The sequence below is a fragment of the Equus quagga genome, chromosome 9, assembly GCF_021613505.1.
Source record: "Equus quagga isolate Etosha38 chromosome 9, UCLA_HA_Equagga_1.0, whole genome shotgun sequence".
Taxonomy (NCBI): Eukaryota; Metazoa; Chordata; class Mammalia; order Perissodactyla; family Equidae; genus Equus; species Equus quagga.
In genome coordinates, this window is record NC_060275.1 from 77370920 (window position 1) to 77393474 (window position 22555).

At 37.2% G+C, this 22555-nt stretch overlaps 1 protein-coding gene across 7 annotated transcripts in view; it reads left to right on the forward strand.

Annotated features, from left to right (window-relative positions):
* Positions 1–22555, forward strand: part of PDE4D (phosphodiesterase 4D) — a 1409587-nt gene that overhangs the window by 1370183 nt on the left and 16849 nt on the right. For all 7 annotated transcript variants that reach the window (XM_046671306.1, XM_046671305.1, XM_046671307.1 and 4 more), the window contains 2 exons: positions 20459–20552; positions 21896–22068. In XM_046671306.1, the coding sequence (XP_046527262.1) occupies positions 20459–20552; positions 21896–22068 (267 nt within the window). The remainder of the gene's footprint in view (positions 1–20458; positions 20553–21895; positions 22069–22555) is intronic.

The window sequence follows — 22555 nt, forward strand, 5'->3', positions numbered from 1 at the left end:
GCCTCATTACTGTAGGATGTATATCTGCTCCAAAGGTTTTTATAGACAAAAATGAGCCTTTTATATATCTGTATTTGTTTTCAAACACATAGATAGATATGTATATAGATAGATAGATGTAAAAGGATATAGGCATACACACTGAAAATATAGCTAGCCATGTGAGCAAGCCTGTTGTGTGGTAATGAATGAGAGAACAACTCTTGGTGTTCTGGTCCTGTAGAGGAGTTCAGAGTGTGTTCGACACTGAGGACCAGACTGATTGGGAAGCATCCTAGAAAAAGTGCTCCTTTGCTGGATCTTGAACATTGAGGATTCATATAGATTGCTAACGAGGGAGGAGATGGTGTTCCCGGGCTAGATGAGGCAGGGTGGGATGGGACACTCTTGGGGGTTTACCTTTCTTTTGTGTTGTGGGAGTGGGAGTGGGTGAGTAGTGGGTGTTGTGGATGAGTGAGCCTGTCTGGAACAGATAATCTGATTACAGGAACAGAGGCAGGTGTGAGAAATGTGATTGGAGCCACACTGCAGAGTACCTTAAATGCCAGAGGAAGTCATTTGATCATTATCCTCTACGTCCTGAAGAACCCTTGCATTTTATCATGGGAAAATATTACAAGGAAAATAGCAACAAAATGATTTTAGAAAGATAAATCTGGTGGTAGTATGCAGGATGGATCATGTTGAGGGGAAATACTGAAAGCAAGAAGTGTCTGTTGGGGAATTAGACATATAAGTGATGAGGGGCTGAAATGGGATGGGAATGAAAAGAAGGGACTGAGTAGGAGAAAGATTGCCCAGGAAAGGTGACAGGATGCATAAGACTTTGGAGAGAGGAAGCCAGAAGAAAGTATGAAACTCTAAACCCAAGTAATAGAAAGGATGATGGTTCAAAAACAAGGAAGAGAAGTTAATTTGGGGGGGGGGGGGGGGGGTGGAAGGTATGGCAGTTACATTTTGAGCCATGAAATTGAGGCAAGACTACATATCTAAATAGAAATGTGCTGTAGGCCTTCTGTTGTCAGGACTGCATTTCTGGTGAAAGGACCTTACCTGGGAGTTACCTGCACAGAGTGGATGGTTAAGACCTGACGGCTCATCTGTAACAGGGGAATAATCATAGTCCTCTTAGGGTTATTATTAGAAATAATATAAGTAAAAATAAATGTAGTAATTCCAGGAAACTACTCAGCACTATCCTTGACACATAGAGGACAATAAATACTACTTGTGGTTTTAGGAAAAGAGAAGTTTTGTGAATTATTAGAACTGGTATTGTGGGAGCTGTATTAAAACCGTCTGATTGCTGTGTTTTCTCACTGTACCCCAAATGAAAGCTCATATGTTCTAATTCACATGCTTGCTACTCTAGCTGTTAGGGGAAAGTGACAGCCCAAGCTATAAATGCTCATGTTAGCTGTTGATCACTGTAAGACCTGGAGTGGCTTTTTGTTAATGTAATGGGTGAAGGATATTAACTACATTTCTGTTTGTTGCAACTTCCATAGTAAAATCCCTGAGCCACATTTTGTTTTCCTTTGTGTCCAGAGTCAAATCAATTTTAAGGGGTTAATAAAGAGCTTTTGAAGAATGGTATTAGCTCTATGTAAGCTAATGATGATTAGGACTGTCTGGGTAGAAGGTTGGACTGGATGTCTTTAGAGGAGCTTTCCAACTAGGACATATTTCACAGAATATAAGAATTGTGGTGTGTTTGATGATCCCATTCCACCTAACATGTGTGATTGACCTGCCACCTCACAGGCTGTTAGATTCACATTTGAAAGGTCAAGTAAAGCAGAGTTGTTTGTTTTAGTTTGAATTATTTTGGTTTTTTCCTGTCATCTTTGTTCCCAGAATCAAAAATTTTTGTTTTCCCGTCTTAAGGATCTAAATATAGACAGGTATCCCAGCATAATAAATGCCAAGGTGGTTAACACCAATTTTTATTGAGGTGTGAAGAAAAGTGAGTTAAGGAATTTTTAAACTATATTTTCAGGTCTGAGTCCTTTATTAGAAGAAACATATAGGTGCATCTTTATGAGCGATTAGAAAAATTGAGTTGTTTTTTCTAATATTTTATTGCTAGCAATTTAGTTTCAAGATATGAGAACAATCACATTTAATTTAAAAAATTGTTTAAAAGCAATATTTTGAATAAAAATAGTTGGTATTAATCACAGTTATCTAACCTTACCTGTATTTTATGAATAACACTATACACTTAAAATATGGCAAGTCTTCCTTTTCCAGCAAAATGGCAACATGCGTCTAATTTGAATTCCAGAAGAAAAAATAGAGAGAATGGGGAAGAAGAAATAATCTGGAAGTCCAGTGAATTCCAAGCAGGAAAAGTTCTAAAAAGAAACCCACATCCAGCTATTTCCTAGAGAAATCACAGAGACAAGTAGATCTCAACACAGCCAGAGAGAAGAGGCAGATTATCTGCAAAGTAACAGCAATTAGACTGACAGCTGTTTAATTTGTGGCAGGGAGCAGGGATTCATCTGATTGGAAAAAATGAAATCACCTCTGACCCCCAGCTCAAGGGCTTCTAGGATACGGACTTTGTAATTGTCCAGCCTCCGCAGCACAGGAAGCCTTGTTCAAAGGAAGTTGGGATGGCTGCTGCACTTGCTTGTGTACCTTCTGTCTCCCACACACTAATATGTAAGCTCCTTCAGAGCAGATGATGGCTGACTGACTTCTCCTTAGTACGTGGAACAGTGGCTAACGCATAGTTGGTGCTAATTACATATTTGCTCATTAAAAGGATTATCATCTTAGGCTCATTGGTACGGGGCTTGATCTGCTTGGTGCCAAGTCACCCCTAGGGTTGTACCTACATTTTCTTTTGGAGATTGGAATTTGATCTTGAAAACTGTCGGGATGTCTTTACATTGTCAGGTCAGTCCATTCTGAGAAAATTATCCCTATTTGTTTGATATCTCCGTAAGCATTTCAGCTGGTATCAGTGATTCTGATAGTTTGGAGACAAACCATTTATTGCATAAACTATTGGGTAGATATTATTGCAGGAATCTTATTGCAGCTGTTTTAGTCAGATTGTTTTCCTTATGACAGGTTTCAGTGTTTCTGGTCACAATATAGAAAAATTATTGAGCTCCTGACATCTGCTAAATATACTGCGCTAGATTATCTTCATAAATTCTGACCCTCTCCACACAACCCAGAGACCTCAAATAACTTGCTGTATATTATAGTGCTCGTAAGAGGCAGAGCCAAGATTTGAACTCAGGTGAAGCCAGCTAGAGAAACTATGCTCTATACCATCTCACTCCTCATAATTCTTATATGCTACTATTCTCTCATTGTTGCAAACAAACAGAAATCTCACTGCACCATTTTTAATTGTGTTTATGATTGCCTTTAGTAAAGTCTTCATTCCTAAAATGTTCAAATAAGACATAGTACTTTAATAAAAATATTGCCAGCTGTGAGTGCTAGAGACTAATTTTGGTTATGCTGTGTGACCTTGCTTTAGGCTTTCACATTACTAATTTGCTGTGAAGAGAGGATTTAGAAAACTAGATTATCTGTTGATGTCCCTTTTATTGGTCTCTTCTAAAAACATCTTAAAAGATTCTGATGAAAGTGGCCTATCCTAATGTAATGTCATTGGAGTATTTGAAAGTAACTGCATACTCAAAACTCAACCGGCAGCTTTCCTTATCCATATCCAGAGCACTGAAGAGCCTGAGGGGAAATGGCCCTCCACAGTAAAAACAAACAAACAAACAAACAAACTTCATGTATTTAAATTTTCTTGCACTTAATTCAGAGGACTCCCCTTTCTCCTCACTTATCCTCCTCCAACTCTGTACCTCCCCCAGTCTTCTCCATCTCAGCAAGTGGCACAAACATCTCTTCAAGTCAGAAGTCTAGAAGTTCATTCTTCTCATCTCTTCACTTCCAGCGTTCAAGTCTTCTCAGCAATTCCTCAAGTGCCTCCTCTCCTCTCCTGCCTGCTCTTGCCCCTCTACCAGCCGTCTTCCACAAAGACAGCCTTTTAAAATGTGAATCACAGCATGTCTCTCCCTGCTCAAAACCTTCCAGTGGTATCCCACACCCACTGGAAGGCTTACGAGGACCCACGTGACCTTGCTTTGACCTCCCTCTAATCTCATTCTCTTTACCTATCCTCCCTCAGGCCGGCTGTCTTCCTTCAGCCCTTGCCCAGGATGCTCTTCTCCAAATTTCTGGTTGGCTCTTTCCAGTCATTAGGGTCCCATCTCAGCTGTTACCTTCTCAGTGCAGCTTTTGCTGACTGTTTAATAGTTCACCATCACCGTATCATGTTTTCCCCTTTCCTTTCATTCAGCACGTTTGTCACTCATGTTTTGTCTGCTCATCTTTTGTCTTTTGGCCCCAAGAATCCAGTTTACATGAGCAGGGAGCTCTTCTGTCTTGTTCATTACTGTATCCCTCATGCTGGCGCATAGCAGCTGTTTAATAAATATTTGTTGAGTGAATATGTTAATAACCATTCTAAAGAATTTCTTAGCTGATCTTTAAAGCCCATTGCTTTCCTCAAAAATTTTCAATGAAACCCTAGTATTTTTGTTTGTTTTTACTTGTTAATAAATGTGAAGGGAGCAAAGAATTAGGCAGTAGAATAAGTTTGAGAAATGCTAGGTTAAACAAAACAGGACAGGGTTATGGATCATAATACATACAATACGTATTCCTGGCAGAGCCTTTAATATGCTCATGTACACAATTTCTAAGAAAGTTAGCACTGTGTCACAATTTTATTTGACATTGGATGTCTTCTTTGAGAATTATCACATGGGACTACTGTTCTTTACAACGCCTTCTGAGAAATGCTACCTTAGACAAAAGCTCATGATAATAGAAAGAAGGAAAGACCCTATACTGACTTTAAGGAAGCAGACTTATACTGACCATAAGGAGAGCAGGCTGATAACACAGGACTCAGAAAAAAGGTAAAAGCTATGAAAGAATGACTGGGGGATTCAAAAAGAATACAGCAGTTGGGACTATTCAGTTTTCTGCAAGCAGCTCTACTCACTTTACTGGATTTATCTATCTCTAGCAGCTGCCACAGTGCTTTGCTTAGAATGAACATACAAGAAATATTTGTTAACTGTTCAGTGATAAGTGAATAATAGTGGCTCAGGATCACCATTAAATAATTAAATTAAGATTGGTTTGATTTGTTTGAGAAAGCAGGAAAATATCTAAAATATTTTAGGGAATTTTTCATCCCAAAGGATTAAAATAAAAATGATATTAGTACTTACAAGAATACTTCAGCTGTTATTATATTGCCTAAAGGCTTTGCATAGCTAGGAATTTACTGTCTGTTGTATTCCAAGCTAATATGGACTTTAGACAAATATATGCCTGTATGCCTGCGATACGGTGGTGGAGCTCTTTGAAAGACTCAAAATGTTATTTTACGAGAAATCTCAACTATGCTTGAGATTTTTGTTTTTCATTTCTTTTTAGGCAAAGCTAAGCAAATTTGGAATTCAAATAATTCGATAACATAACTGTCATTTTTTCGAAGTCAGATTTTGAGGCATAATTTACATATGGTAAGATGTACTCTCTTTAGATATAGTTGAATGCATTTTGACAAGTGTATACAATCGGATAACTACCACCATAATCTAAACATAGAATATTTCCGTCACCCAGAAGATTTGCTCTTGCTCCCTTGTAGTCATTCCCCTCTCCCTACTCCCAGCCCCTGGCAGCCCGGTGATCTGGTTGTCCCTATAGTTTTGCCTTTCTAGAATGTCAAATGGATGAAATCATACAGTATATATATGTAGCCTTTTGTTAGTGGCTTCTTTCACTTTGCATAGTGCTTTTGAGATTCACCCACTAATAACATGTTGCGTATATTAGTAATTTGTTTCTTTTTATTGCTTTCTAGTATTTCATTTTTTGGATGTACCACAATTTGTTTATCCATTCATCAGTTGATTGACATCTGGGCTTTTTCCACGTTTCAGCTGTTATGAATAGAATTGCTATAAACATTTGCATATAGGTCTTTGGATAGATGTATGTTTTCCTTTCTCTTGCGTAAATAACTAGGAGTGAGATTGTTGGATCATATAGTCAGGGTATTTGTTAACTTCATAAGAAAGTGCCAGACTGTTTTCCAAAGTTGCTGTACCATTTTGCATCCCCACCAGCAATGTATGAGAGTTCCACGGCTCTGCATCCTGGCCAGCATTTTGTATTAGTATTTTTCATTTTAGCCATTCTATTTCCTTAATGACTCGTGATGTTGCACATGTTTTGATGTGCTTATTGACCTTTTTTAGTTGTAAGAATTTTTCATAAATTCTGGATACCGGTCTTTGTCAGATACGTGTTTTGCACATATCTTCTTCCCAGTCTATGGCTTGTTGTTCCATTTTCTTATCAGTTTCTTTCAAAGAGAAGTTTTGATAAAGTCTAGTCTGTCGTTCTTTTCTTTCATGCTTCATGCTTTTTCTGTTCCAAGTAATCTTTGCCTAATCCAAGATCACCAATATTCTCTCCTATATTTTCTTGGAGAAGTTTTGTTTTAGGTTTTACATTTAGTTCCATGATCCATTTTGAGTACATGTTCGTATATGGTGCAAGGTCAAGGTTTTGAAGTTCATTGTTTTGTGAATGAATATCCAATTGTTTAAACACTGTTTGTTGAAAGGAATATCCTTTCTCCTTTGAATTATAGCCCAAATTTTATGACCTAAAATTACTTAAGATCTACATATAAAAGTGGTGTACTTAAAAGATTAAATATGTCTTTCTGAAAGTGTGGCTATTTGCATTTTTTATTATTGCCTTAGAAGACAGGGGCTCTCTGTTTAAATTGTTTTCTCAAAGCATACCACGAAGTACAGAGGGAGTCTTAGTAAGTATCTTATGGTGATTATAATGGCCATCATAAACCTGGGAAATGGTATTAACTTAGGACAATTTAAGTGAATTGGGGTCCTAATTTGGTCTGTAAGTAGAAAGTCCCCTTTCTATGCAAGATTATTTTTGTGGAGGCCTCATTTATATGAGATTTGTGCACCCATTCATTGCCTTAATTATTCTTCAGCAAAACAAAGTCCTTGGTAGATATGATGATGGTGGTGGTGGTGGTGGGGGTTTCAGCTAGATTTGCTAATCAGTTATGAACACAGTAAACTGTGTGTCTACTGTGTATGGTTTAAGCTGTATTACCAACTATAGAATACTGTGCTAACATTTAATGAGCTAGCTCACGTAGAAGAGAAATTTTAATACAGGTGGCATCAGATCAGTCTCATATTATTTCAGCCTCAAGGAACCTCTCAGAAGAAATAAAGTTTTTGATATATTGGAATTTCTTTGCTCAGTAATGTTACAGGTGTTTCCTATTTTAATTTTTTTTTTTTGAGGAAGATTAGCCAATCCTCCTCTTTTTGCTGAGGAAGACTGGCCCTGAGCTAACATCCATGCCCATCTTCCTCTACTTTATACGTGGGACGCCTCCCACAGCGTGGCTTGCCAGGCGGTGCCATATCCGCACCCAGGATCTGAACTGGCGAACCCCGGCCGCCGAAGCGGAATGTGTGAACTTACTTAACCGCTGCGCCACCAGGCCAGCCCCAAGGTGTTTCCTATTTTACATAAAACGTTTTTTTGGTGAAAATTTTCAAACCAGGTTAATTAGAGAATGATTCTTAGCTTTTTCAGATGATTATTCAGTTTTGAAAAGTCGACCTGGAGTTCCTCTTAATCTCAAGCCTCCATAATATTTGTAAACTGTTTTGTTTTCTGACACGTGATGACTCTTGAGGAACAGCTGTTCCTTAAATGGCGTTTGGGTCCATTGTCACTAGAGGGCAGTAAGCACAAACAGATTTAGTGGATTTGCTGGAGTTAAGGTTGTTTTTGTTCTATTAGCATTCATCAAAGAAAGTGTAGTTTTTATAATATAAAAATAGATTTAAAATTCTGTTATTTAAAATACAGGTTATAAATTAATTCTAGATTACTGTCTGCCTCTAAAACTATTTTTGAGGCATTTGAAAGCAATGAAACACAGTGATTTTAGAGACACTGGTATGCTGTAGGTCTGTTATTTAATATCTGCAGTTTAACCGTGCCTCAGAATTTTTCGGGGGGTGTTTAGCAATTAGATTTGTGTATATTAAGCTGAACAGTGTTGGGTACGTGAAAGCCCACTTTCTACAGATTTGCTGCTTGATCAATAACAATTCCTAGAACTTTGATCCTGAGTAGAAAGGTGTAAAATAAATATAGACTGATTCTAGAATAGAATATTTTCAAAAGGTGTGAGTCCTACCAAAAACAACGCTATTGCCAGGAAAATCCCTTAGGTTGGAAAAATCTAAGAGTTAATACCCTTAATTTAAAAAATAGTTCTTAAATATTTCAAGCATATATAATGTACAGCTTAGAACTTACTAGGTTAAGAGAGATATTGTTTATAGACTCTAGGCTAAATATAGGTTAATTCCTGAAATACTTTTTTGGCAATTTAGAGTACTCTGAAGCCAGGGAGCCTGGGTGCAGATCCCACTTCTGCTCCTGGGCTCCGTGACCTTGGGCAAGACACTTGACCTTCTGAGCCTCAGGTTCTCATAATTTGGTTTGTGTTTGTTTTGCCCTATTCAAAATTGTGTCTCATCTCTCTTGACCTCTGTTGCAAAGTCAGTAATGCCAGCATGTGTTAATATATCAAGCACTCGACTCCATCAGCAGAATTTTAAATATCCTGAAATATCCTCAAACAGTCCAGACAGATTGTTGATTGCTTGGGGTGTTGGTTAAGTCCTGAGAAAATGAAGAATAAGCGAAGAGTGGCGTCTAGAGATTCTGAGGAGTATTATTAGGGAAAGACAGAAAAAGAGAACTAGATGCTGAAGGAAATTACATATTTTTTTCTATTTCAGTACACCCATACACACATTCGTACATACAATCATTTGGGTGTTTGAGAACAGCAGATTACCAGTAGGGAAGTCTGAGTTCTGCCCGTGTGTGAGGGCATCTGTGTCTTGTTCTCATAGCCATCCCGCACATAAGTAGGTCTCACTCCCAGGTCTCCACACCAGCTTCCTGCCTACACTAGTTAGTAGGACCCACCCTGTCCAGAGATCTGGAGACGACAATCATGCTGACAGTGGTTCTTTATTCAAGATACTGTGGAGTCAGCTAAAGGATTAAGGATAAATGAGTCCACTCCTAAATTCATACCGTTTATCACAGAGTTTGCATGAGCCTGATTATATGAGCTATTCATAGTCCATAAAGAGCAGCAAAGACTGAAAGACACCTGGCCTTGCATCTCAGCCCTGTCACGTACAGGGCAAGTTATTGAATATTTAAGTGTCTGTCTTTTCACCTTGAAATGGGGATAATATCTTTCTTGGCCAGGATATGCAAAGATTAGAGATAAGATATATAAAGCTCTTGGTGCATAATAAGTGCTTAATAAATACTGTAACATATTACAGTTTTCTTATTAAAATTGTCAGAAGCCAAATCTGACTATAAGAATTCTATCTCTCTGGCCCCATCCAAATTTCTCTTCTGGGTTGTCTAGATTCTTTCTGCAGGCTGCTACTACCAGCTTCTAGTCTGTCTTTTATTATGGGAAAAATGAAATGAATTTTAATTTGGCTCAGAGCTTAAGAAAAAAGACTTCTTATTCCCCAGAAATATGGAAACCTTCCTTGGTACTTTTTACTTGACACTATTATCATTATTATTATTATCATTGTTATTATTATCATCTCCCTTCCGGCAGCAGGTTAGGGATTTACAGTTGAATCTTTCTGTGCTTGTGGTTCACTAACTACTGTGTTGGGAAATATGAAGAAAGAATAAGACATCTTTGTTGCCTCAAGCATCCTCCACCCTGGCTGAGGAAGCAAAGTTCCAGGCAGTTGAAGCAACTAGAACAGTGACTTTTACCACTGGGGAGTATTCAGGAAATTTCAGGGTACACTGACTGGGGAGTGCTCCTGGCGCTCCCCAATCCAGGAGCTAGATGTCCTGGAATACAAGGGATAGTCCTCCACCAGGGAGGACTGCTCTGTGACCTAATAACCGTTCATGTCGTAGAAAATTCACTTATTATCTGAGCCTGGAGCACAACTACTTTTTACATATAAACGCAAACTATTTCTTACATGGTTTTAATCCACACTAAATTTTTCAGTAAGGCAACCACAGTGTGTATTGAGGGAGGATCGCACTTTGTTACATTTAAAACCTTCCTGAGAGTCATTCACCGTTTTGGAAAAACATCCTCCTCCTAACACAGCACTCCTGTATCCATTTCTGTGTTGCTGTCATGTTCACGGTAATTCTCCATAGCAGAGGAATCAGAGGGAACACTTGCATGGCACTTACTGTTCTAGATGCTTTACTTGTGTGTACTAATTAAAACCCACCACAACCTGTAAGGTAAATGCTATTATTATTATTCTCATTTTCCAGAGGAGTAAACTGAGGCACGGAATGTTTAAATAACTTTTGCAAGGTCACACAGCTAGTAAGTAATAGTAAGATCTAAGCTTTTGACTGCTTCATTATTTTTTAATGTAGTTGTGTACAAGCATTTATATTTTGCAATGTTTAGTATAAATTACTGTATTTCTCCTTTATGTTCCTGAAAAGCCATTATACTGAGCTTTTTTAAAGTTTCTAGATGTGGATTGTTTAGTATGTATTTAAGTATTTAGTGAAATGTGTATTAGGAAGAGTATTTAGGAATTTCATTTCAGGATAAAGAATATTTGTCATAAAAAGAAAGAACTCATTTAGTTTGAAGTTCATCAAAGAATAAAATAGACTGATGAATGCATATAAAAAGAGCCAGCAAGTCCAATATGGATGTGAACCACGGTAAAGCATAATTTGGGTTTAAATGACGTGTGACACATCTTGCTCTTCAGGAGCGCAGGAAACGTGCACCTGCCTCAGGGCCTTTGCTCCTGGCGTACCCCTGGCTGACTTCCCCTCCTCTACGCCCCCAGATAGCCACATGACTGCTCTCTCCCTTTCTTCAGATCTCTGAGTGTATGTCATCTCATCAGAGAGGCTTTCCCTGTCATCTCATCAGAGAACCTCTACCCCAATCCTTCTTTTTCTCTGTTGTGCTATCACCACGTGATGTGCTGTATATTGCCTGACTTAGTTGTGGAATATAAGCTCCAGGTGAAAAACCTTTGGTCTGTTCACAGCTCTGTCCCCAGTGTCCAACACAGCACCTAGCATATAGTAAGAGCTTAATAAGTATTTATTCAGTAAAGGGGGAGTGTAGAATAGTTAGAGTTTGGAGAAAGGCTGGATTATTTTGTCTTGAGATGCACTCTGAATGACTTAAATCTGACTTTGGAAGACCAGCTTGAAGTAGTTGCAGTAGAAGAAGGAAGGTATTTTTTCCAGGCAGAGCATTCAGTGTAAGTAAAGAGAGGGAAATGGGACCGTCTGCTATAGCAGAAGGATGGGCGGAATACTAGCCTTTCAGGAACAGCCCAGGTGTAAAGAGAGCTGAAGATGGGCTTGGAGTTGGGGATTAGGGTCACATGTTGCCAGTCTGCAGGTCACACAGGAATGTGGCTGTGATGAGGCAGGGGATGCCAGGTTGTCAGTGACTGGCTTGGAGTGAAAGGTGGAGGCTGGATTTGAGGAAAATGGGCCTTGCAGTGGAGATCAGAAAGGGATTGGAAGGAGAAAAGCCAAAGAAAATGAGCAAAGAAGCAATTATAGGTTGTGGGTCTGAGACACGGAATGACGTGATGCAGTTGCAAGGAAACATGACATATTAAAAAAGATAAAACAAAGGCTAAGCCTGGGAGCTAAAAATGTAGGCACCATAATGGAATAGTTATCATAATCATCATCATTATCATCATCATCACCTAATAACCTGTCTGTCAGTTGTATCAGATGTTTCTGTGCTTTGCATATATCATCTCATTTAATCCTCATAATAATTATTCTGGTTATTTATTGCTGTATAACAAATCACTTCAAACTTAGTGGCTTAAAATATCACTTTGTTATTATTTTATGGGTTAACTGGGCTTGGTTAAGCATTCTCACTTAGAGGCCCTCATGTGGTTGCACTCAGATGGGGGCTGGGGCTGGAGTCATCTAAAGGCTCAACCAGCTGGATGGCTAAGATGGATTCTTCACTCTCAGGTCTGGCTCTGGGCTGGGCTGGCTGCCATAGCTGAAGACTTGCCAGGTGCGAACTTGTGTGGGCTCTCTCTCGTATTCACTTGTTCTCTCTCTTTGTCTCTCAGGTTCTCTCCCTTGTTCACTCTCTTTCTCTGTCTCTCAGGCTCTCTCTCGTGTTTACTCCCTCTCTCTGTCTCTGTCTCTCTCTCTGTCCCTCTCCCAGCAGCCTCTCCTTAAAGTTAGCGTGGGCTTCCTCATAGCATGGTAGTCTCAGAACTCTCAGACTTTCTTACAAGGTGGCTCAGGGGTCCCAATAGCACATTTCAAGGAGACTAATGTAGAAGCAGCAAGACTTTTTGTGACAGCCTTTGCAGTCACACAGCATCACTTGTTGGTTACACAAGCCAGCTCCAATTCAGTGTAGGGTAGTGTGGCTCATTAGGAGGCATCTTTGGAGACTAGCTACCATAATAAACAATTTGACAGATGAGGAAACTGACACTAAGAGGTGAGATTGTTTGTTGAGGATTATACACTAAAGGATTTGAACTCAGAGTCCGTGTTCTTAGTATCTGGGTAGATTTGAGGAAATCATTGTCTCTCTCTCTTTCTCTAGGTCTCACTTTATGTGGAAATGAGGGGATTGGAGGAGATGATATTCAAGATACTTTCCATTTCTCTCAGCCTTTAAGCCTTTGGATTTAGGTGATGCGAGTGGGAATGGAAAGGAATAGACTAAACAAAAAGACATTTTATAACAGATAGAACTTGGTAACCAAGTTGGTAAAGGAGGGAAGGTGAAATGGTAGACAGGGAACACATCTGGGTTACTCAGGGCTTCAGTTAGGTGATTTATATTAAGCACCTAATAGAGGCTAACTCACGTGAAACACCTGTTGAACGGTAGGAAGGAGTCACAGATTTGAGTCTGGGATACTGGAAGAAATAACGGGCCCACTGACTGAAATGGGGGTAGTTATAATAAGAACCACCTTAGATAGAAACATAGATCCATGAATTTTGAAAAAGTTTGAGCTATCTGGCAGGACACTTTATAGGGGAAAGTATCTTATAATAGTCATTTGGAAATATGATAGTAAAGTTCAGGTAAGAAGTGGTTATTGAAGAATATGGGCCTGGGACAGAGTCTTGTGGCTGTCCTGAGTTAGAGGATGAGTAGAAGGCAGCAAAGGAGGCAGAGTAGAGAAGTGGGAGGAAACCAAGGAAGTCCAGGGTCCTGGGAGTTGAGGGAGAGTAGAGTGAGTACATTGTTGAACACTTCAGAGAAGTTGGGAGAATGAAGGACTAGTGAAAAGGAGGACCTTGGTATTGTTCTGGAGGCAGTTTTCCTGGAGTGTTGGGGGTTTATGTTCTTTCTTTTGTAGAGGATTAAGAGGAATTTAGGAAATGAACAGAGTAGGTGTGACCAGCAGCTGAGGACTTTGGCAGCAAAGAACCAGTAGAAAGTCAGAGGCAGAGTATTATGTGGACGTTTCTGATGAGAGTATGCTATCTAAGACAGACACACCTGGTGCAAGAAGCCAGGAGTAACAGTGTCAGCGAGTCATAGAAGCGCGGAGTAGTAAGTACAAATTTTGAGGTGGAGATGAGGTAGATGGGACAGAATTTTATGCTTGAACAGAGTAAAAGCTAGATTTCCCTCATTTCTTATCCACAAGACCATTTTAGTATAAAAGTTACAGGATGATACTATCCCAAACCAAATAAAAAAGATTGTTTTTCTCAAAAGAATGTAGATTCCTAATTTAACTCTCCCTGTAAAAGGCCTGACTGCCTGTGAGCTCAATTCTGTATTCCTCAGAGCCACTCTTACCCCTTTCTTAACTGTGTACACAACCATAAAAATGTTCTCTTCTGATCAAAATGTAGATCCTGAAATAACTCTGCATTCTTTAACCATACACAGTGCCTCAGTTTCCGTTTTTTTCCCCCAATCAGATTTGTAATAAATCATCTCCACCTTTAGATTTTAAGGTTACAGAACTCAGTCGTATATAACCATAGACTCAAAAGGAGCTGGGAGCAGCCATGCTGCCCAGGTGGGGAAATGGATCACTTCCATTTGTGAATTCTGGACATGAGTTGTATTTTACAATCATACTATGCTTTTATGTTGATGGAGGTTATATCTGTGTCACCAGGGAAGCCACCTGTTTTGGATTGGAGAGTGGGAGACAATTAAAATGCCTGATTGCCGTTTTCAGAGTAGCTTTTATTTTGAAGAAAAATCAGAGGATATTAAAATTCATAGAAATGACTCCAGAAGGATTGGCAATCCTTATTTAAGAATGAACTATGAATTTTGAAGAGTTTTACGGTCATTATTCATCACTGCAAGAGGGAAACCCCATTCATCTTTTCATATGGCAGCCTCCGCGGTAGGGATACCATTATTAAATGGCGTTTACAGAGTTGAGGAGGAAAACCTCCTCCCCAGAGGTTCGCCCTTGCCAACCAATCACAAAGCAGCCTGCGCCTAGTCCACGCCCCTGCCTTGGTAGACCCAGGGGTGAGTGTGATTGGTGCATTAGTTGGGCTTTTGTGGGAGGGGTTTCTTATCACTCTTCCCCGGCTTCCCCGCAGTTCCTTATTTGGTAGCTTTTGACTGAACTAGTCTTTCTTGCAGCTAAGCATCTTGACATACATTATTCATTAAGCCCTGGAGCTCAGGGAGAGGAAGATGCAGACCCTTAGATCTTCAGACATTTCTTTATCACATGAATTTCCTTTATTCAGAATAGTTGTTGAATTCTGTTCCATTCTGGAGTTCTGCAAATGGCATGTATTTAATGGGAAGACAGCTGCACGGGATCTAATGCAAGGCTTTCTTATGTATACTTAATTACCAGAAATCTTTACGTACCCACACACTCCGTGGCTCGTGGAGATTGTTAAAGTATCAAGGTTTTGAAGATACACATATTTTAGAACTTACTGCCTCTGTATATAATCAATCAAAAATGCCTGAAGCAAACTATTTACTGTCAGTGTCTTGGGGCTACATAAAGGTAAGACTTATTTAGCCTTTGTAAACTGCTGATTACTCTGAGTACATAACTAGTAGTTTTAATAAATTACAGTGGAGTTAAGCTTTCTAAAGCAATCTTTTATTTTTTCCTTAGACGTGAATTGCAGGAGAAATAGATGTTTTTAGTGGTCAAGATAAGGAGCAATTGTATAACTTTTATTAGTTGTAGTTTGCATGTTAAAATAGCTTTTTAATGTGCAGTGGTAATTCTGTTTGTCATGTCGTGTCGATTTGAGTTGTGCTTTTAAATATCAAAGTAATTAAATAAATTCATTGGAAATAAATTGTTGGGCTCAGTTACTTATACTGGTGTACAGATGCCAGTTAGTATGCATCACTTAAAGCTTTTAAAAATTAATTTGTGGCTTTTTCTAAAAATCTGTACTAGTTTGACCTGATGAGGAGTATATTTTTTTTTTACCTTTGGATATAAAGCTCTAGATGACATTAAAAATTACATTGCTTGATTTTTTAGGTGATATATTATTAAAATGAAAACTTGATTATCTACTTATAAAACTGGAAGATATTTATAAGTTTAAGTGATACTGTTACATTTGTTAATCTCAAGAAATGAATTAATACACTGCATTTGATAAGATTGTTTTCCTGCTTGGCAAGCTTCTTGGATGCCCCATGGTAATACTAGCCTGGCAATCCTTTCTCTATTTTAGAAGCAAGAGGTAGAAAAACCTTTTTCTGCCCTAAATGAAGCATCAGTTTAGAAATGGAAATTTGTTCTTGAGTACTTGAGCCATCGCAATACGTATTTTTTAAGAATCCTTCTATTACTTTTAAGTACTCTCAGATGGAAATATTTTTCATTTTCTTTGTTTTTAAAGGGAAATTTCCTCTTTGTTGTGAGATTTACTTGCATTCTAAGAAAACTTATTTCAGTTTTGATTGTCTAAGAAGTCATGATTCCCCACCTCCTTTTAAATCTACAAATGGTCCAGATATTTTTAGTGGTTTTTTAAATATACAGATTTTCGTTATTTGGATTTTGCTAGCCATTTCTTGGCTTAAAAAATATTAAATATAGAAAAGTATAGAGAGTAATAAAGGAAACCCTTTTGATCCCCCTAGAATTCATCTCTTAGCTTCTAGACAGATCGTATTTGATACATTTTTGAAGGACTTCACATTTGTAGTATGATTATGAACAACACCTCCAGGAATCTCAATATGGGCTTTTAGTGCTTGTCTCTTTAAGGAAAATTTTTGCTGGACAGCTTTATGTTTTTAATACTATACTGCTAAAAACACTTAAGGACAAATATAAACATCTTTATTCTTCCTATGCATTTTGAAGGATTGAATTTTATACAGCTAATGCAGTATTTATTTTAGCTTTTAATGCTAGTATCTACCAAACTTTTCGTATCACAGTGTAGCATATTCAATGATTCTTAGCAGGATATTGGGGAGGGAGACAAGCGTTTTCTCAATGTTTGACCATTAACACCTTCTTAATTATACGTGAGGAGGACAGACAGTGTGCCCAGTGGCACATTGGCATGACTGCAGAAGTGCAGGGGTTGAATTTAAGAATACTTTAATTTTGTTTTATTATTTAATTTTGTTTCCCCAGCAGTCTGAAATGTAGAGCATGAATTGGAAAACTGGAGTTTAAAAAGCAAAATACAGTATTCAACTGCATTTTCACTTTCCTTTATGCTTTAAATGCTGCACACAGACAATCTGATGCATAGTGAGAACAAAGGATTTGAAAGCATTCACTTAGAAATCTTCCTCCTTTTTTCTTTGTTGCAACAATAACTCTACATATTATTTCAGACTGTTTAGACCAAAGAACAATCACAGTTACCTGACAACAGAAAACATTTAGAGTTCACTTTTAAAAATATCTAAATGCTCAATTAAATTGTTCTGCATCTTGCAGCTAGTTCCTTTGAACAGCAGTTGTATATTTTATCTCTTCTAAATCTGTAAATTGAGAACTGTAACAGTGTTTAGGAGAAATACATTTTATTACTTTTTTTAATCATTTTCCCTCTTATGGTAATTTTAAATAGTTATCGTAATAAATGGTATGTAGTTATCTGAAAATGAGAGAAATTCCACTTAGGTTTAGAAATGAGTGTTGAGTGGTGTAATTTATTGTTCTTTAGTACATACAGCTGTGAACTCTGAAACCAGATTGTAAGATCAGCTACCAATTAAGAAAGCACTGATGGTAATTTTTGTGGTTATTAATTTAGCTTCCCTGGACTGAAAGTTTTATATCAATAGCTAAAAAGGAAGCAATTTTTATTCCTTTTAGAAAAGCCCCATGTTAAATGACTCTGAAAATTGTCTTTAGGAGCTCTCCCACACCCTTTCCCTTGGAAAGAAAGAGGACTGCTCAAAATGTTGTCTCTTCTCATTGTATTAAAAGGAAGTATTGACTTCCTTAGAGCACCTCACAAGCCATGGTAGGGAGATAGGTGTGTGATGAAGGGTTTCTCCACCCTACGCTTTTGGGTTTTGAACAAAGGCAAAAGAGTAGTCTGGGAATATATGCATATGATACAAAAAGAATCAGTCATTCCTAGTCTCTGCAGCCTATACAGGAACTGCTGTCCACTTGCCCTCCATGCATATGTAATTAAACTCTGTAACTAAAAAATGATGCAAGCTTTGTGGGGAAGGGGGCCCAATTGGAACAGTTCGATAGGGACCGAGTTTTTCCACCAAACTACCTTCTAAAGTGTAAGCAACCTGGTACCAGGAATGTGTTGTAATATGCCCAAGCAGAAAAATTGCATGGTACCTGCAGATGTGCTACACAAATTATTGGATTTATCTGGAAGAATATAAAGAATGAAGTGTAATTTTCCTGGCCATTTGCTTATACAATTCGTCAAAATAGTCAGTTAGTACAGATAACTAAAGCAAAAACTGACTTTGTCGTGACCAGGCAGTTCTTAATAGCAACTTTCATTGTATAGCTCAGATCATTTTAGGTCAAAGAGATATTTCATTAAATGTATGTTTAAAATGTTTAGCAGACTCTCTTTTGAACTTGTTTTGCCTAAAGAGTAGATTTTTCCAAGAGGAAATTTAATTTGTTAAGCAAGGATTTACTTACCTTTGGGCCTTATGTGTGGTATTATCATTATATTTTTGAAGCATGGCGACCATTTCCTATATGAATAATATCCTAAATTATTTTGGGGGACAGATTAGGGAGCAAGATATTTAGGTATGTATTTTTTATGGGCATAACTATACTCGGATCTTCCATCTTTTATCCTGCAGTGATAAAAGTCAGCTACAATATAAAAAGCCCAGGGAACTGGGAGATAGAAAGAACTCAGTGTTGAGCACCTGCTGTGTGCTAGTCTAAATACAAGACACTTTCTGTTACCTCATTTAATTAATTGATAACTTACTCAAGAAAATGTAACTTTATAAAAGATGAACAGAAAATATTATGAACACTATTGTAAATGTCTTCATGAATATTCTTAGAAGGCCTACAATTTTATTTTTTCCCCCCAGTGGATCATAACATATAATGCTGAGTGAAAAGAAGGAGCTACCCATGTTTTATATACTGCATGGTGCCAATTTTAAAAATATACATACAAATGTAAAGAAAAAAAGGCATAAAAGAAATACAGCTAATTATAGTGATCTCTGAGCAGTGGGGAGATATATACATGGTTTCTAATCTTTTTCTATATAGCTTTCTAGATTTTCTATATTACATGTGCATTTTATAATCAGAGAAAAGTTATAAAAAATATACATGAACAAAGAATGTGAAATTTTTGTTCCTGAGTTTGAGAAGAAGCTTCCTAGACCTGTAAATTAACAACCAGAAGAATTTGTATTGGTTACGAGCAGTTCAGTTTTGGTTGCAGGAGAGTGCTAATATACATTTCTAATATACATGCAGCAGTCTGTTGAAATGTTATTATTGATTTCCCTCAGTGCTTTCTGGTGATAAATTCTTATACCTAATCTAGATGGTCAATAAAATTGACTTTGGAAGTGATTTGCCAAATTGTCTTGAGTTGGAACACCTTGGTATGAATTATGCAGAAAAGCAAGGTTTTTAAAAAATTATAATAAGCTAATTAAATACTTAGAATTACATTTCAAACATTACTAAATGATAAACTCACTACTCTCTTTCCCCTAGATGTAAAAGAGAATTTATGGTAAAATTCAAAATTTTAAAGGCTACTAAATATTAGAGTAAAATGTGACTATTTTTGATCAAGTATGTGATAGTAGTTACTTTATGTATGGAAAAAATGTATTGTTTTTGTATGTTAAGAAAAATATGATGGTACATTAAAAGGCTTATTTGGGCTATTTTGGGAGTCAAAGGAAGACACATCAAGAAACAATTGATGGATGGGAAAGCATAACGTCTTTGAGAATTCTGGATTTTGGTAATGCCGTGTGGTGGTCATTTAATTCCAGTGTTTCTTTGGATAAAATAGGCACCATGGGCATGAGTAAAATAAATTGTGAAGTAAAGAAGTAGAGTATTTAAAGTTGACCTCTGTTGTATTTATGTGACTTAGGGAATGGATTGGTAAATTCTTTGGATGCTGAGATGTAATAAATCTTAGATTCCCAACTTGGAAAAAACTTTCAAAAGGAAACATTATAAAGTATCTAGTCAAATATTGTATTTCTCCATAGTTCTGGAAGAGTACTCAAATAAATCTATTCGGTTTTGCTTTGGGGTAAAAGACTGCATTTTAACTTCTGACCAGTATTTGTTTCTGTTAATGACAAATTAATTGATAAAATATACCATGTTTTATTGTGTGGCAGTACTTTTGTGTGCCTATAAATTATTATTTTTTCTTCTCTAAATACTAATAATGCACCCTGATATTTTTGCATGTTGTTTTCTCCTTAATTAATGTCCTTGAGTGTGTAAATCTGCTGTCCAGTATGGTAGCCAGTAGCCACGTGTGGTCTATTTAAATTAAAATTAATTAAAATTAAATAGAATTGAGCTCCTCATTTACACTAGCCACATTTCAGGTGCTTAGTAGCCACATGTGGCTAGTGGCTACTGTAATGGACAGCACAGATTATAGAATTTTTCCATCATTGCAGGAAGTTCTATTGGATGGCAGTGATATACACTGTCAGAGTAATTGAAAGTTATTTGGGCAAATTTTCTGTATCTTAGGGTATGCTAATGTTATCTCATTTAAATTTTCCTTGTCTGTTATTTCATTTGATCTTTCTGTTTTTCAGTTTAAAAGGATGCTTAATCGGGAGCTCACCCATCTCTCTGAAATGAGTCGGTCTGGAAATCAAGTGTCAGAGTATATATCAAACACATTCTTAGGTGAGAATAACAATTTAAATACAATTTTTCAATTTTCTTTTGAGTTGTTTGTTTTTGGAGGTAGATTGGAGCATCAACTCATTTTGGAAACCAAACAAGTGTTAGAAATTCCATTTGTTTTCATTCATCATATTAATAATTTGAGCCTCTAAGCCTCTAAAGCTTTAGAATCTAGGGTGATTTAAAAAAGTACATTTTTTTATCTTTCAGTTTCATTTGGGACTTTAGGGACTCTCTGAATTAAAGTTGTATATTGCCGGTTTTTCCAAGGTACTAAACTGCAAAATGCATTTATGGTGAGATCTATGTATGCCTTCAACAAATTCTTGTTAAATGCAGGCCATTGCTGAGCACTAGGTATTTAGTGACGTATTAGAAATGATCCCTGCCTTCAATGAATTGATAGCCTAATGGACACCAAGCTAGGTAAACTGATGAGGCAGATACAGTGCAATTGCTAAAGAAAAGCTTGCTGATGATAATAGCTGAGAGTGGTGAACGGGGACACCCCGACCCCACACCCCCGGTTCACGGAAAGAAAATGCAGGAAGTGAAAGTCAATAACTTGAACATATCCTTGGTTTGAATTTACTTTCAAAACAAAATGCTGTAATATCTAATTAGCACATTCATTAAATAGATGTTTATTGAACACGTACTATGTGCAAGGATGAGTTAGAGGAGCCCGCTGCTTTGAATTAGTGGATGAATGTACTGATACATCTTATGTCTTTTATTTGAAAGCAACAGTTGAATCTGATATTTTCTTATCAGATAATACTGGAGATTTTCTACGCTCCCCCTGTTAAATTGTAACCCTTATCTTGCTTTAGTATAGAGAAACTTTTCAGTTTCTCTAAAAGGAATTTGGAAAACACACTGCTATTTTTGTATTTGTGTATGAAGTTTCTACCATTTCACAGTAGGTCTTGGGACTGGAATCCTTAGTTGGCAAGAGCAGTTTTCAAGCCACTAAGTGAATTTCAAATAGGAATGGAGTTGATGAACCGTGGAAATAGCCAGTGTGTTTTGCTTTTTCTAAGTCTGGTATCGTGATATGTCTTGAAAACAATGTTTCAGGATCTTCTATCAAACAAGTAACCACTGAATACATTTGATGTTAATTGTTTTGCAGTGGAATTTATTTGCTTAATTTTGTGTTTGAGGATATCATATTAAGTCCATATAAATGCTCAGTTTCTCTAAAAGGAGTTTTACGTGGAAACATTTCCTGGAATCTATAATGATCAATTAAAACCTGTCCAGTGATGCTTATTATGATTTTTAAAAAAAACCCAAGGTAGAATTAATAGTAAATGTAAACATTTTTAAAATTTTTTAAGATAAGCAACATGAAGTGGAAATTCCTTCTCCAACTCAGAAGGAAAAGGAGAAAAAGAAAAGGCCGATGTCTCAGATCAGTGGGGTCAAGAAGTTGATGCACAGCTCCAGTTTGACTAATTCCAGCATCCCAAGGTTTGGGGTTAAAACTGAACAAGAAGACGTCCTTGCCAAGGTAAGACGATTTCAAGGATCCTGATCATTAATATGCAGGGATGTCTTTTAATGAACTTTGATTCATTCTCTTTTAAATAGATGGATAAGTTCATTAATTTGTGGGGGAAGATGGGAAAGCACTTTATAAAGCTCTCTAAATTATTCGGTTTGGTATATCTTTACTTTCCTGCATCTACATTTGATTGTTTGACCTTAAAAAGTTAGAAATCTGTTATATCTTATGGGTTTTAGGAGACTAGTTAAGGTTTTTGTGAATAAATTTTATCTATTGAAGAAATGCTCTGAGGTTGATATTTAAAGTATTTAAATATGTTCTATTATCAAAGGTGTAAAATTAAGCAATTCTATTTAGTTTGCGGTTTTTTTTTTTTTTTTAAAGATTTTATTATTTCCTTTTTCTCCCCAAAGCCCCCTGGTACATAGTTGTATATTCTTCGTTGTGGGTTCTTCTAGTTGTGGCATGTGGGACGCTGCCTCAGCGTGGT